This window comes from Mustela nivalis (genome assembly GCF_964662115.1).
Source record: "Mustela nivalis genome assembly, chromosome: 14".
Classification (NCBI taxonomy): Eukaryota; Metazoa; Chordata; class Mammalia; order Carnivora; family Mustelidae; genus Mustela; species Mustela nivalis.
In genome coordinates this window covers 64,459,983-64,476,463 of record NC_139033.1, presented here as the reverse complement: position 1 = coordinate 64,476,463, position 16,481 = coordinate 64,459,983, and the positions used below count along the sequence as shown (strand labels likewise).

At 39.8% G+C, this 16,481-nt stretch overlaps 1 protein-coding gene across 7 annotated transcripts in view; it reads right to left on the bottom strand.

Annotated features, from left to right (window-relative positions):
- Positions 1–16,481, bottom strand: part of ZNF521 (zinc finger protein 521) — a 278,317-nt gene that overhangs the window by 240,772 nt on the left and 21,064 nt on the right. For 5 of the 7 annotated variants that reach the window (XM_082698697.1, XM_082698691.1, XM_082698694.1 and 2 more), the window contains one exon: positions 8,677–8,856. Coding sequence is in view for 6 of the 7 variants with exons in the window: in XM_082698691.1 (XP_082554817.1) it covers positions 8,677–8,856 (180 nt within the window). In the remaining variant the exon portion in view is untranslated. The remainder of the gene's footprint in view (positions 1–8,676; positions 8,857–16,481) is intronic. The other 2 variants (XM_082698695.1, XM_082698696.1) reach the window with 1 other exon arrangement.

The window sequence follows — 16,481 nt, the reverse complement described above, 5'->3', positions numbered from 1 at the left end:
GACCTTCTTGGGAGCAGGAAGATATTTCGTACCCCCCATCAGCCTGGGGTTCCCTTGCTTTTCCAGTCCCTTCCCATGCTTCAAAATAATGCAGGTCTACCGAGCCCAGTAAAAGAGACTTTGGGATCATATTAGGGAATGTAAGTTAGTATAATTTGCACAAATCCTCAAATTTTGACAAGTGGTTTTTAAAGTCTTCTGTGAGGAAAACTGCAGGACATTGATAGTGGAACACAAGTAATCACCAAGAAAATGGCAAATCTGGCCACAGCCACTCCTAGAAAAAGCTGTTTGTCAGCCACTGCATAAAGGATGGAAGCGATTTAATCAGACCTGATTCCAAACTGTGAAACAAAACTGACATTAACAGGAAAGTTATTTGAAATATGGGCTTAGATCCACCATGGATGATGATGATGAACCTCACTGAAAAGTGTAACAACAACGCGCATTCGATCTTTGGTGGCTCTGGAAGACAGTCATTAAAATGAATTGTTAAAAAAGTGAATCTGGACCAGGACTTCAAAACAACATAAATTTATTTTAAATACCTGTGTGTTTCATCTTGACCTCAGTTTTCGATTTCTGCTTTGGTAAATGTTGTATACCTACGTCCATCTATGAGATGTGCTGATAAATACGTATGACAAAGTTTGGAAAACACTAGTCTAAAAAATAAGCAGTGTGTGGAATAGGGACCGGGAATGGAATTGGTGGAGGCCGTGAAACTGCATTTTGGGGGCTTGGGATTTGGAGGAAAAAAATAGGCTAAAAAAACAAACAAAACAAGAAAAAAAATAAAATAAGGGCACCCTGGTGGCTCAGTCGGTTAAGTGTCTGCCTGGGGATCAGTAATGATCTCAGGGTCCTGGGATGGAGTCCCAGCACTCGGTTCCCTTCTCAGCAGGGAGTCTGTTTCTCCCTCTCCCTTTGTGCACTCTCTCTCTGTCTCTCCAACAAATAAATAAAATCTTAAAAAAAAAAAAATCTAAAAAAAAAAAAAATTTAAGGTAGGACACAAGGAATTGATCAAAATAGAGGGAAAAAAATAAAACACACAATGCCTTTAGCCTAATTATATAGAAATAGATAGCTAATTAACACATAAATGATTAATAAAAAAGTATGAATAATGAATTAATACAAAAATTAACACAGAAATATGCAAATAAGTTATAAGCCTTAAATGTAATTAATATAAGCTAAAAAGTTAAAATACCACATTTATTTCATGTACTTTATTTCAACTAATGCTTTAGAAAGGAAAAAACAAAAGTCTTAAAAACAGTTTCAACATGCTTCCATGAAAATAGTGCTTCATTCCATAAAATACTCAGTTTCCTTAATACCCTTTGCCAACAGAACTAGCTGTTGGCATACTGGTTTGTTTGTTTGTTTGTTTTTTATAGATTTTTTTATTTACTTGACAGACAGAGATCACAAAGAGGCAGGCAGAGAGAGAGAGGGAAGCAGGCTCCTTGTTGAGCAGAGAGCCCGATACGGGACTCGATCCCAGGACCCTGGGACCATGACCTGAGCCGAAGGCAGAGGCTTAACCCACTGAGCCACCCAGGCGCCCTGGCATACTGGTTTTTAGATGAAACCAGCCAGTCTTTAATTTACCACAACCATATAACACATGTACAATCACTTTCACTTCTTAAAAAAAAAAAAAATTCTTTGGAAAAAAAAAAAATCCAGATGTTGAAAAGTCTTCAGTACACAAAACCTACTGAAGCTTCCAAGAAGTCTCATAACTTTTAAAATTAAATTAAATGAACACATTATTTTATCAGATGCACAGCATCTACTTCTCAATTAAGTTCATTTTCCTCAAAAACGTGAGCCTGTACAGTAATAATAATATTTGTAAAGGAGCCACAAATACGCTAGGGTTTTAAAAATCTGGTCTACAAACACGCCCCCCCAAAGTCTGACAGGCTTGCTGTGATACGCATCTCTACTCACTCATTTTACCAATGTTATAGTGGGCCAGAGGGTTAAGAACTAATACAATGTTATTCAGGTTTTTCTGCATTTATACGCAGGCAATTCGCTTTAATGATGTGAAAGAACACTTAACAGACGACTCAAGTTTGCAAATTAGCAGGAGAGAAGAGAAAACTGACTCAGAACAACAAGCATACAGTATTACCAAATGCACTTTACACATTTATCCTGTTAAGTGTAGCTTAGTTTTGATGATTTACAATGCTAGTTCGTACTCAGTTTTGTAAGCATAATAAAGTCTCCGTAATCTCAGCCTTCCCCATAGCACCCTGCTATTAAATCTTTGTTGAGAAGTGTGATGAGACCCCTCTGGCTTCCAGCCCTCCCCACCCCCTAAGGGAATTGGCAAGAAATGATAGGGTTTGTGGATTAGTAAAATGAGAGGTTCTCTGTGCTTTTCCTTCTTTAAATATATATTTTGATAATCTGTCTTCTGCATCAGAGAGTCCCCACAGCATTAGACTGTTGATTTCCCTCCCTTCCAGCCTCCAGGAAAAGAAAAGCAAGGCTGAGGCAGGACAGGTGGTTTCCATCTACTGCTACAATTGAAAAGTGGGATTTAATTTTTTTTTTTTTCCTTTCCTCCTTCCCTGTATTCCTTCAAGCAGAGATGATCCATAACTTACCTACACATGTTGGACTGCATACGAGAAGAAAATTGCACCATGAGACAAAAAGAAAGAACTCTTCCTGATGCGTGCCACTTTGTCCCTCCTTATCCTTACGGACTGTTTTGTTTCCTAGATCAGAGTGCTTGTCCAGAAGAGTGCCCACATTCCAGAACACCTCTCAGTGATGAACTCCATGAATTATGTGTACGATCCCTTAGATCTCTAGGTCCCCAGTGGCTGAGTTCAGTCAAGGTTACTAAACTCTAATCATGAACTGATCTGGGGCATACTTAATCCACATGATGACTTTCAAATCTGGGTCTAGAAATGGTCAACTCGTTCCCTATTTGAACTTCATCTTCTAAGGCTCGGTCTACTCTGGGGTCACTTGGTAAAGCTATAGCAGGGTTTCAAGACTTCTACTGTAGAATGAATCAGTTTTCATCTAGGCAGGCTCCCCAAGGAATGTGCCTCACCCTTGGGGATGAAAGTCACCAAATGAACAAATTTCAAGTTACCAGGAAACCCTCAGTTATAGGATGGAAAGAATCTGAAATCAAGTATCTACCAGTTCTCTGACAATCGAACTCCCCTCAGTAACTCCAGCAGGTGTCATACCACAGAATACCTCAGTTTTCTATTATTTTACAAATCAACAAGTTTTAACATTGCTTTCTCTCCTAAGTCTACTCTACAGTTAATCCTTCAGAACATTACTCAGAATCCCCTCTTTCTTCATGTGAATCGTTGACCAAAAAGTCTTCAGGTTCATGGGGTCGCTGGGGTGGCCCACACATGGAAGTAAAGACGTCAAGTTTAATAGAAGGGAAGGAAAAGAGCAAGGGGAAAATGGAGGAAGCGAAGGGAGACTGTAAACCAAGCAGAAAGGAAGCAGAGAAATAGGGAAAATCCAAAGACAAAGAGTCTTACAGAAAGGACAGGAATCTGAGGGAATGAACAAGGATACAAATGGGGCCAGATGAAGTTAAAAGACAAGGAGAGTGAAAAAAAATCAGTGAGAGAAAGAGTACATTAAGAGGGGAAGATAAAACTGGAAATACCTTCCTTGCCAAAGGAAGACACTTTCTCCTCCTTTGCTTTTCCCTACCCCATGGACCCTTTGTCCATCCGGGTAGGGGAAAACAAACAAAAGCAGCAGGAAAAGAGTTAACTCAAGAAGCAGGAAACATGAATGGGAAGACTTGGACCTCCCAACTTACATTAAAATGATTTAATCAAAGAAGAAGGTAAAAGCATCGTATTACCTTTTTTAATTAAAATACTTCCAAGGATCTTTAATCTTTTTCAGATTAGTCTGAAGGGTACCCTTCGCCAACTCAAGTTTCAACTTCAACACCTTCAACAAATGTGAATGATTGCTGATTTCGTCCCCCCCCCCTTTTCTCTCTCTCTGAGCTCCACTTTTGCTTTTCCACGTCAGTCTTCTACCCTCCCAGAGAAATCATCCTGAAATAACAGCAAACAGGATGAAGTCTTACCAGATTCACCTTTCCTGAAATGTCTTTCGTTGTCACAAATAAGTCTGTTTTCCTACCTTTGATTAAAAGGTTGTGGTATGTGAACACAAACTAGATTCCCTACTTTTAGAAAGCTTAAGATCAAAATAAACCAATATTTTATTAGGGTGAGTTTTTTTTTTTCACCTTTGAAGAAAAACCATATTTAACCCATAAATATCTTCACCATACCATGTGCTGAAAATCCAGTATTTTCTGCACTGATATTAAAGTTGTATAATATATAAAGGAATACATATTGTATAATATATAAAGTTGTAAAGGATTAGTATCTTTTGCTTCTATTCTATTTCATAAAGCTGAACGTAAGGATGACTATATGGCAGAAACTCAATAAAAAATAAACGCTAAACAGAACTGAAGGCTTGTTTAACAGCCCACTCTCACCTAAGGTAAGATTTCTTGCTGGCGTAGTATACACCAGCCATGTCAGTCAAGTCCCTATGTCTTTGCTCAAACAGTAGTGATGATTTTACATGAGTAAACCTTCTTTTAAAACACCAGGTATTCTACTGAAAACAGAATCGTACTAATTGTCTGCATTTAATGGGACTTTCCAAAAATTATGCATTCTAAGGGATAAAAAAAATGCACTAAGTGAAGTCAATTAAATGTATATGAGCTTGGGACGCCTGGGTGGCTCAGTTGGTTAAGCGGCTGCCTTCGGCTCAGGTCATGATCCCAGCGTCCTGGGATCGAGTCCCACATCGGGCTCCTTGCTCCGCAGGGAGCCTGCTTCTCCCTCTGACTCTGCCTGCCTCTCTGTCTGCCTGTGCTTGCTCTCGCTCTCTCTCTCTCTGACAAATAAATAAAATCTTTAAAAAAAAAAAAAATGTATATGAGCTAGAAAATGCACATAAATCCACAAAGAACACCAATACACACCCAAAAGAATGCTAAATTTAAAAAGACTACAACACACATGTGAGCAAGGTAGCACAACTAGAACTCTCAACATGGCTAGTGGGAGTGTAAAATGGAGCAACCACTTTGGGAAAAGGTTCCAAAGTGCTTTATACAGTTCAAGGTATCTCACCACCCTTTTCCCATGACTCAGCAATTCTATCCCTACTTATTAAATCAAGAAAAATAAAACAGAAAGACCTATGTAGGGAGAGTCACAACTTTATTCATAAAAACCAAAAGCTAAAAATAACCAAAATGTCTCCCAATGGGAGAACAGAAACAAATCATGACACATTCAAATTATGGAACACTACTCAGCAATAAAAAAAGAACACATTATTCATCTACACAACATGGATGACTCTCACAGGCAATATACTGAACAAAAGAAGCTGGACTCCAAAACAGAGTATCTACTGCATGATTCCACTCACAAGATGTTCTCAAACTAATCTGTGGTTTAAGCAACTTAAAAGCTAGTGACTTCTAGTGGAGCATTATCGATCAGAAAGGGGTACGAGAGAAATTTCTAGGATGCAGGAAATTATCTCAAGAGGGATGTGGGTCATGTGGGTATATGTGTTTTGTCAAAATTCATCATTGTACACTTATGATTTATCAATTTCACTGTATGTAGATGTTACATTAAAATTATAGCATTAGTAAGCAGCTGTGAAACTAGTTAGTTGGTCTGCTTGTCTTGATGATATGAGTAAGCAACTCAGAAATGGCTTAAGGCATACTCTTGTCAATGTATTAGGGATGATGAAGCTAGGTTTCTCACGGCCAAAGACTGTAGTAACAAAGATGGAGAGGAACCTGGGGATGAACCTGAAGTGTTGGATTGAAATAGAAGCATCAACATGAACACATGGTTCTCATGTGTATATTATATTAAATTTACATATACACTTCCTAATTCTGTCTGTTGGAAGGCTCTATATACACCTACAGCCATGAGCACCCCTAGTGCCCATATCGTGGTTTCTAAATACATTTCTTCTTAAAAGAATGAGAGCTCCTTGGGGGTGGGGAAAGGCTAATTATGGGACTGGGACAAGAATATGATGAGCCTGGGGCATTTATGTTCAGCTGAAACTAAGGTAAGTCCTCAAATAATGATGGAGACATATGAAACCAACAAAAGATCCGGTCTGAAGGGATTCCCACTGGCTAAATCTCAGGCACCAAAATAATAACAGTAATGAATTTTGACACTGAATAAAGTAAAATCCAAAAGCCCAAAGTGATACCAATAAACAAAAAAGTGAACGAATAAGAAAGGAAATTGTGGTAGAAGGCTAATAACGACAAAAATTACAGAGTTAATGGATTTTTATGAGGATGAGGATATTTATATGGTGTCAAAGCATCTTCCCACAAATTATTTATTACTTATGAAGGGAAGATAGTAACTTTACGCTGGAGAAAGTTGGTGGGCACCACCTTAAAGAAGTATTCAGTGTTAACATCATCAACATAAGGACAAATCAGCATCACATGCCTCCAGACCTAATGCACGCAGTAGAGCACAACATCATTTGGGTGGTGTTCCTGCCACAGAATGATGTAACTCGAATGTAATCGGAAAGCCCAAATCCTAAATACAGAGAGGTACTCTATAAAGTAGCTGACAGAGACTCTTAAAAAATATCACGATCAAGAAAGACAAAGAAAGGCTGAGGGATCATTCCAGGTGAAAGGAAACAAAAGAGACATGACAAGTAAATGTTCTACATGATCCCAAATCCTAGACAAGAAGAAAAGCTCTAAAGGACATTACTGAAATAAGTATTCACATTTAAATATCGATCATGGATTAGATAATAGTTTTCTTACGGTGTTAAATGTTAACTTTTCTGAGTTCAAGAAGTATGCTGTGGTCACGTGAGAGAATATTTGTTCTTAGGAAATACGTAAGATATATTTAAAAGGGTTAGATGTCACCAGTCTTTTCTCAGGTGATTAAGAAAAAAATCAGTGAAAGAAAAAGATAATAATAGAGTAAATGGGATGAAATATAAATAACCATTGAGTCAGTGAATTAAGTAAATAGTGCTGGGTAGTCTATGGATTGTTTTTGTAATTTTTCCTAAGTTTGGTACTATAACAAGATAAAAGTAACCAAAAATCCTAAAAACCACAGAAAATATGTATTATGGCCAGTATTTATATATGTAACATCAATGGTCAGACTTAAGTTCCAACCAAAGGAAATGGGTTTTCTGAAAGAAAGAAGATTCTAAGGCCTAAACTTAGTCACTGCAGTCCCTTCGTAAAGATCCACAGTGCACTTTTTTTTTTTAAAGATTTATTTATTTATTTGAGAGGCGGAGATCACAAGTAGGCAGAGAGGCAGGCAGAGAGAGATGTGGGGAAGCAGGCTCCCCACTGAGCAGGGATCCGTATGCGGGGCCTGATCCCAGGACCCTGAGATCATGACCTGAGCCAAAGGCAGAGGCTTTAACCCACTGAGACACCCAGGCGCCCCAACAGTGTGCTTTAATAAAGAAACCTATTTCATTGGACTTAATCCAACATTCCCACCAATATCTGTTCAGAAACCCTGACTAAAATGGAACACCTTTTAAAATCTTACAAAAATATCAATATTCTATAAAAAACAGTTGGAGAATCACTTTTTACTAAATACACTTCCTATACATGGGTAATGGAAGAAAGATTCGTGCTGGGAAACTAAGAGAAGGACAGAAAGAAAGAGAGAGTTACACACACACACACACACACACACACACACACACACAGCCAGAGAATGTCAGCTTCAAATAGGAGAAAAATGGCAGGAATCTAAAAAAATGTATCTACCTAAAATGTCCCACTCAGCCTGATATAATCTGTTCTTAGAGACTTTTTCTAAGGAGGATAGAAATTTGGCAAACTGAGTGTTAGTTTTATTCAACCATTAAACTGAACATGTTGTCACCCTTCTTGTTATTTTAAATCGGATCCATCCCATGAACTGCATAGCAGAATAACAGCCGCACCTTTGTGGGAATCTACTGTGGGCCAGGCATTGTGCAAGGCTCAGGGAATACAATGACAAATAAGACACAGTTTCTGCCATCCGTGAGCTCGAAGTCTAAAGAGGGACAGAGGGAAGTGAACACATGGCATGGAAACTGTTAAGATGTAATGGGTAGGGGTACTATGTGGGAACACAAAAAGGCACCAAACTCAGGCACAGAGGCATCAAGCAAAGTTCCCCTGAGGAAGTGATATTTACATCAAAATAAGTTAAGATACTCTACATTTCTTTGAAAAAATATTCAAAAGTTTCTTCTTCTTTCTTTTTTTTTTTTTTAACTTTATTATAACCATCATGTTAGATTCTGGATTCAAGAAGGAAGGAAGGGAGGAAGGAAAAATACCCACTAACTATGAAAATCAGGTTCAATTCATACTCTACGGACCGTGACGCTGAGTTTGCCACAAACCACCATCTTAGAATTCTTCCTAAAGCACTTCTAGACGTACCTATGTGTTCAAGTGTGGGAGTAAAACAATGGGGAGAGAGAGAAAGAAAAAGTACAAACTGAAAAAATCAGAAATAGAACAGTGTGCGAAGACAAGAAGTGATAAGTATTGTTTACCTGTCAACTGACATTGATTAATCTTGTGTTCGGTGATGTCGCTCAGTGACTCAAACACCTGGAGGCAGCTGTCACAGCTGTGCACAGCCTCGTCTTCCAGCTCCTCTCCGTCTTCCGGCCTCTTCTTACAGTCTAGTGCCTCTCCATCTTCAGCCTTGTCTTCAAGTTTACAGTTGGGGTCTGAAAGAAAAGCAAGACTGTAAGTATGGGATTTAAAGACGGGTTCTTTTCAAGTGACGTTTAATCTTCTTGCTACCAAAAACAGAAGCACCATTTTCCTCGAAGCTGCAAAAGGAGGGCTTCAGGCACATTTTATTCTACTGGAACCCAAAGTGAGTCTTCCCTAAGAGGTGTCGCTTCAGGAGGGCGGAAGCTTTGCCTTTCCTCCACCACGCAGGACTCCTCCTCGCTTCCTTCAAGTAACTCATCCGTCCACCTTTCAGGTGAACGTTGCCATTTTTCAGGGCCTTTTCGGCGCTTTTGCTTAAAAGGTAGAGATAAATCACTTTTAAAATTAAAGTCTCCGATGTAAAGGGAAAAAAAAACCACTGTGCTTAAGAATGAATTCCCTTTCTGCTAAATATACTGTTTCACGGGAAATTACCCGAATTAGCCAAAAGTCTAGAATAAGCTAAGCTAATTACCATAGGCACGAAATTGACCTTTACTTACAAACCGGTCAAAACACACAGTTACCCCATTATTTGTTAGACAGCGATAGCAAAATAAGCTCTACCATGCAGCAAACGATTCTTACAAACACGGATTCAAGTGTAAATATATTGGCATGTCTCCTGTTTTCAAACAAGCAATCACCCAAAAAAAGCAATACATACGAGGAGCAATTATAAATTACAATTAAGTCGACGACTTACACCAGCATTACCAATGTGGAAAAGCTAAGGTGGCGGTAAAACTACAAATAGTTCTAGCCTACCCCTAAGAATCATACACAAATAGCAACAGGGAGTAAGAGAGTAAAACACATGTAACATTTTTACTTAGAGCTCTATACATACTTTAAATACTTTTTGACTCTATGTGCTGTCTTTGACTCAACTTAGAGAAGTGCCCCCAAACATCTTGGTGGCACCCCTCTTCTTCACAAGAAAGCAAAGGTGGGGAAGGAAGAGAAAGAGAGAATATGCCTCTTTAGGGGAAACTGGATAATATAATCGGTGACATAATTTATGGGACATTAATTTCTAACAGCGAAAAGTCCTCTGATGTCAGAAATATAAAATTATGTCTCAAAATATAGTCAATAAAATGGTTATAAAAGAGTTGTATCAAGATACCTAAGAAATATGTAATGCATTATCTATAGTCAATTTTTTTTCATATGGGGAGATAAAATTTGAAATGTTAAAATCACGAATTCACAGAATCAAAATTAGCCCAGATTTCTTAGAAAAGTCTGTAAGTGCCACCACTCCACCATCGTCCCGTATGGAAATGCTGCTCTTTGATGCCCAGCGTGTTACACGCATCTACAAACCCTACTCCTTACAAGTCACTGTGGTCCCCTTTTTGCTGGCAGTTGTTCTAAAGCCTTTCTTCACGTCTGCAATAAACTTCACTCTATCACCACCCTTCAGATGATTCACGTATGCCAAAATCAACTTCCATTTCAACATATATAATAATCTCTTGGGTTCATGAACAAAGCAGAGTTCTCATCTCAAAGAACGAGTATTCTGTTTGTTGATTCGTTTTTAAAGAACGTAGTGTTTAAGTGAATTGGTAATTTGGGTTGATTTGCCATCTGGAAAATTATTATCTCCATGCTCTACACAGGGCCCGTTTCAATAGACTGGGGGTTTGGCTGCTCATTCCCGGGGGAGTGATCACAGGATCTTTTCTGTGTGTCTTGTACTTTGCCCAGCATAGCACTGTGGCCAGGTGAGGGCTTAGTAAATATTACTTAGTGATGATAAAAAGGGAGAAGAGTGAGGGGGAAACAGAACGTACATAAAAAGTCCTTCAACTGCTATTTTTGCTATAAACAGGAACAGATCGGGTACCACCGAATTAAAAAGTACCTACATGCCTACAATTCCCAAAATTGGCACGATGATCCCATCACATTTGACTTTGCTGGTTTCAGATGTTTCATGTAGAGCCGCAGACGCAACAAATAGGCAGTGGTTCAAAGATCTCCAACAAACTAAAACTATGTGCTAGAATACTGCCAAATTAGAAAGAAAGTCCAGAAAATAAATAACCGTCCCAATTCCGGCAGACGGGCCCTCACACCACTAAGCACTTGTTGGAAGGCAGTCGGCACACGCTGAATATTCTCCCTTGTTTAGCATGAGATTCCAGTATCTCATAAAACTGATAGCACTGAGGGAAATGTGGGGGCTAGGTCTGAATTTTAATATGATTATTTAAATGCTATGCATCAAGTTTGCAGGCCTGTTTGTTTTTAAATAAGAAGACACTCTGAATACTTTCAGTAGCACGCAGAGAAAAATGGTAAAAAACTCACTTTCCTTATTATTCAAGAATATGGACACTTTACACGAATCCAGTATCAAAAATATCAAACAAATAGGAACGCACGCATGATGCTTGAACTCTTCAAAGCTTAAAGATGACTCCTGTCCGTGCTTCTGACACTGTGGCTAGTTATTAAAATAAGGGTCATTTTAAGACTAATAAAAAATGTTTTTTGCTTCCACTGCTGCATTTACAGATAGAAACCTTTAGGGACTGAAGTCAGTCAAGCTTATTCACTTCTGCTGCAACTTTAGGATGCAGGCTCCAGCCAACTGGCGAATTTGTTTTTAGGTCACCACTTAAGAGGGACCCTCTTGGGGTGTGGGGTGGGATTGTAGCCTATGATGTCTTGGCGTAACGAGTGCTAGGATCTCAGTCTCTCTCTCTCTCTTGCTCTCTCTCTGCGAGTAGATTTTTTTTCCCAACCTTCACTCTCATGAAGAATTATTTCTCGCCCATTCAAAAGATGTTTATTTGTGTTAGGGGGCTCCGTTCCTAAAGTCAGTTGATGTAAGGAAGATTCTGGAAAGCTTACATGGTCGACCATTTCTTTCCCACAGGTGGCTACACTTCAATAATTGCACATGGCCTTAGTTATGCAGTTTTTATAAAGTCCTTTGAGATCCAATCATAAAAAATAATTGTATTACTCCGCGAGCCACTCAAGTCTCTGACTTCAACCTAAGGGGTTATAAATACAAGGTTCATGCCTGTAAGAACTGCCCTTCTCCCAACACCACTTCAAGAAAGACAACTGTTCTTTCAACTCGATTGTTGTGCTCCCAACTCCCCTGAAGGGCAGTATTTTTAAATATCCACAGATCCCTGCACTACAACCGCAAACCCCACCCCAGCTGCAGGCAGGACTCTCTGTCCTTTGACCTAAAGGACGCCACTCAGACCTGTGACGTCCATCACTACTGAGCTCACGGCACCACCTGCTTCCCAGCTCATCCCTTCTAAAGGCTGCTGTGAAGCCCTGCATGGATAGTGTTCTAACCTGGATAAAAGACTTAATTTTGGAACAAAGACACAATTATTATTACAAAAAATAAATGGCAGCTCTCTGTTTCCAATTTTGTTAACTTTACTTATAAATGGAAACTCAAAAGAAGTATGTTTTTCCCCTTATTATGCTCTCTGGCAGGTGGTGCTTTCCTTCTCATCCTCCCCTTCATAGGGTTGTTATTGCTATAACTTGGTTTAATAAAATTTCAACTTTGGGGAAAATGAAAAATTGCACTGGCTTAAAAGTGTTGGAGGCAATAAACCCATGGACTTCAATTAATTTCAAGTGCGGGATCAGTTTAAGGCCAACCAGCAGAAATTCTATTCTGTCCATGTAAAAATGAGGTTTCACCACATTTACTTTTTATAACCTATATAAAAGTCAAGTCAAAGTAATGAATATCTAAAAGCCATCTCAGTGGACTGGCAAAGACTATCTGTATTCTTGAAACTCATCTTACATATTTCTCTCTGTGCAACAAGGATCCCATGCCTGATCAAAGCTAAAATGTCAAACCACTGAGAAAACAGCCCAATTTCCAACCCATTTCACTGCCTAGAAATGGACCTCCTTCCAAGCCACTTTTGCATGGAAAAGCACTGGCAAAAGAAAGAAAAACTAAGAGATCATGTGGTTATAATTATTACCAGGCAAGGAATATTTCTGCAGCTCAGTGGTAAAGTAAAACTCTGTCGCTCCCTTCTCCCACTAGTGTCCATCGCAAAACAACTGCCTCATTAAATCTTTGCAGTAAGATTAATATGCCGTAGCTGCACGACATTTATAACTTGGTACTCTATAAAAAGCACATTTAATGGTAAGAGCCAGAGCCTAGATACAAAGTATTACTATAAAAACTTCTGGCAGCCAGTGCACAGTGCAGGCCTTCGGTCCTTCTTGCAGGAGATACAAAGGAGGCTTTTCCTGATGAATTCCAAGCACGAAGCTCTACCTTACAAACCCGAGTCAGTTTTTACGAGAGTGGCAGAAACACAGGCTTCTGAAGATGATGTAAATATGAATGCAAGACGATTACTTAACAACGAAGATTGGCAAGAGATGAATGAACCCAAAATACTCCACTTATACATGCACGCAAACTTAAAACATGACCATTTCCTAACAGTCTGCTCTCTGGTCATAGCCAGCTTTTCACCAAATTAAACAACCATGGCATGAATTACTCAATCTTAAATCAAGCCACACGATGCCAGTAAGTTCAAGAAATCGCCAACTAAAAAGTGCATACTGCCTAAAAAAAAAAAAACCAAAAAACAGAAACAAATACTTCTTGGCTGCACTGGGATGACCATGACCTCCTGGATCTTAATTACCCAAAACTATGAAAAAAAGTAAACGTTCAAGAAAAAGTGGGCCCAACACTACACTACTAGTGGGCTAGTAAAAATACGCTGTTTTTGTCACTTGAGAAAGCTGCCTCTGTTTTCTTCTAAAGACTTTGTCTAAAAATTAAGAGAGCATTAAAACTTGGTGTCTCTTTCTCAGAAACTCTGAGATAAATAAGTAAACAAATAATTGATACAAATGCAACTCCCACTCAAGTCCCCCAAATCACTACAAATGATGGACCCCAGGTTGAGAGCCGTCTTGTATCAAATAATCACCAACCGTCTAATGTTGTTTTTAAAGTTCACATCCGTAAGTACAGCTAGCTCTATGGTTTACTGGCATGGTTGGAAGCCCCATGCCTAAAAAGAAAAACCAAATGTTCTCTGTTTAAGGCAAACCATGTCCAGAATCATTCCTCCGGTATAAGCAGGTTCAAACTACATTCACTGAGGTATCTTGACACTTTTTAAGAACAGAGGAAAAGTTACCTTCAGGCTACAAAGAGTTAAACAGCGCACAGAAAGCCTTCCTAGTTTTCAAAAACCAAAGGGCGGGATCATTATTTTGTGCTTTCTGGGCTCTAGCTATGCATTCTAACTTGAAATCCCATAAGATGAAAACAGATTTAGGGAGAATAAATCGCACACTGTTATAAAATGGCAAGCAGGCTGTAATGAAGGAATGTAGCATTGCCAGACTGTGCAGCCGTCTGGCTCACCCCCGCCTGCTGGTCTGCTGCCTCGTTTTTTTTTCTTCTACTGTCAAGAAAAGGTAAACAAACAAAACAAAACAAAACCAAAAGAAACCAGTGCGGTAGCCAAGGATGCACACCCAAAACCCAGTCCTCAGGCAGGCAGGACAGCGCCGGCCAGCATCAGCACCTGTCAGGCACCAACAGGTCTGAAGAGCTCATGTGGCCAAGGAGAAAAATGTGCTTTTTACTTTTCCTGCAACATTTATTTGCAACCACTCTATTCTCGGAAAGTTATTAAATTGTCTTACATTAAAAAAAAAAAACCCTTTTATGTATGTACTTGCTCTTTCTTTTGTCTATAAAATCTTCCCAGACAGAAAGAATGATCTCTCTATTAAACAAAATCACGCTGTTGAATTTAGAATTTCCACGGTGTTGCTTGATTGTTCTACAGGTCTATCGAGGTCCTTGAAGACCAAAAAGAAATATCACAGATGCACTATAATCAAGGAGAACATGCCAAACATGAATTTATTACAACTCTTCTATCTACAATGGAATCCCTTGCAGGAAAATGCTAAGTGGGGGAAAATTCACCTTGGGAGAGGTTAAAAACAACAACATCAACAACACACACACACACACACAGAACCATATACACACTCCTCGGAACCAAAAAAAAACTTTCTCCCCTTCTGATCAGAATCCTATTCCAATTTCCACTTCTTCCTCCACTTCACCCCTCTTTATCCTGAACATACAATTTAGATGAAAGCAATTTGAGCACTACAACTTTCATAAAGAGTGTTTATCAATGCACTCCTGCCTTAAATTCATTCAACTTTCAAATTGAATTACAATGGCTGCCTTGTCACACCTTCAGCAAATGACTGTTTACTAAGCGCTGATGCTCAGCAAGAGGCATTTGGCTAAGGCCCTGGAGATGTAAAGCCTGAGACCTGGTCCTTGTCCCAAGGAGCCTGCAAGCAGCCACAGAGTTTCCCAACTGGCAGGTCAAGAGCGGGTCTGGCCAGGTGTTGCGGGATTCTCTCATTCAGTCCTGGAAGCGGTCACGTCCAGCTTGGGATGATGGCACTGTGGTCCTCTTGCCTTCCCATTTACCGGAGTGCGTCATTCGAAACTTAGCATTTTTCTGCATCTGCCTTGATGTGAGAGGGCTGGCAAGCATGAGCGCAGGCGTGGGGGAGGGAGGATTTACAGATGAGTAAATCGATGAGTGCAGAAGGTGGGGTAAGTACTCAGAGAGGCCCAGAGACCAGGGCATTTAAATCACATAGGGCAGAGCAGGAAATTTTTACCTAAAGAAGAGCAGCTTGGACTAAGTTTGAAAGGATGGGTAGCCCTGGGGACAAGTAGAAAATGGCTCTCCAAACAAAGGAAACATTGGTAAAGGCACACAGAGGCATAAAACCAAACAATGCCTTCCAGGAAGTACAAGTTTTTCTGTGCTAATGAAATGAGGGGTGCTGCACAGAGTGGGGGTGGGGGGAGCCTTGGCAGAGAAGAGGATGGAAAAGCCACTAGATCTAGGAACTACTGTGAGCTAAATGTTCACGTGCTAAACTCAGAACCAGGGGAAGTCACGGGAGGACAGAAGGAGAGAGGGGCTGGATCTCGCTTCCATTTTAGAAAGATGCCCCACTGGAAATGCAGAGGGTAGGTTGTTAGGGTACCAGATCTGGAAGCAGGGAAACCAGTCTGGAGGCTATGACCTGAGGCAGGAAAGGAGGGAATAGAGTGCAAACATTCCATGGCAGGGGGGAAAAAAAGGCACAGGAGTCACTACAGAGACAGGACTGTACACTGTGTGTAGCCATAAGAAAGCGGGGAGCTGGCTTATGACTTCCAGGTACAGGCTGCAGTAGAGCCATTCCTGGAGATGGTCTTGGTTTTAAAACAGGTGTATTAATCGAGGTTAATGGCTTACTTTTTCTCACTGTGTTCACACCCAGAGTTTGCCTTTTATCCATAATCCCACCAAAGCCATAACTGGAGACAGACTGGCCAGAAATATCACAATCCCACCAGCTAACTTTTTAATCCAGTGCAAGAGATTTGCAGGGGTCCCCATGACACCTGTGGGGATTTAGGCCTTCGGTGAGATTCCCTTTACTTTAGTCGCATTTCGAACATACACACAGCCAAGGGAAAACAAATCCAAAATTTGACTAAAAACAGAAACAACGATTGATTCTAACGTCTCTTTTTTCAGAAATACTGTAAAACGTT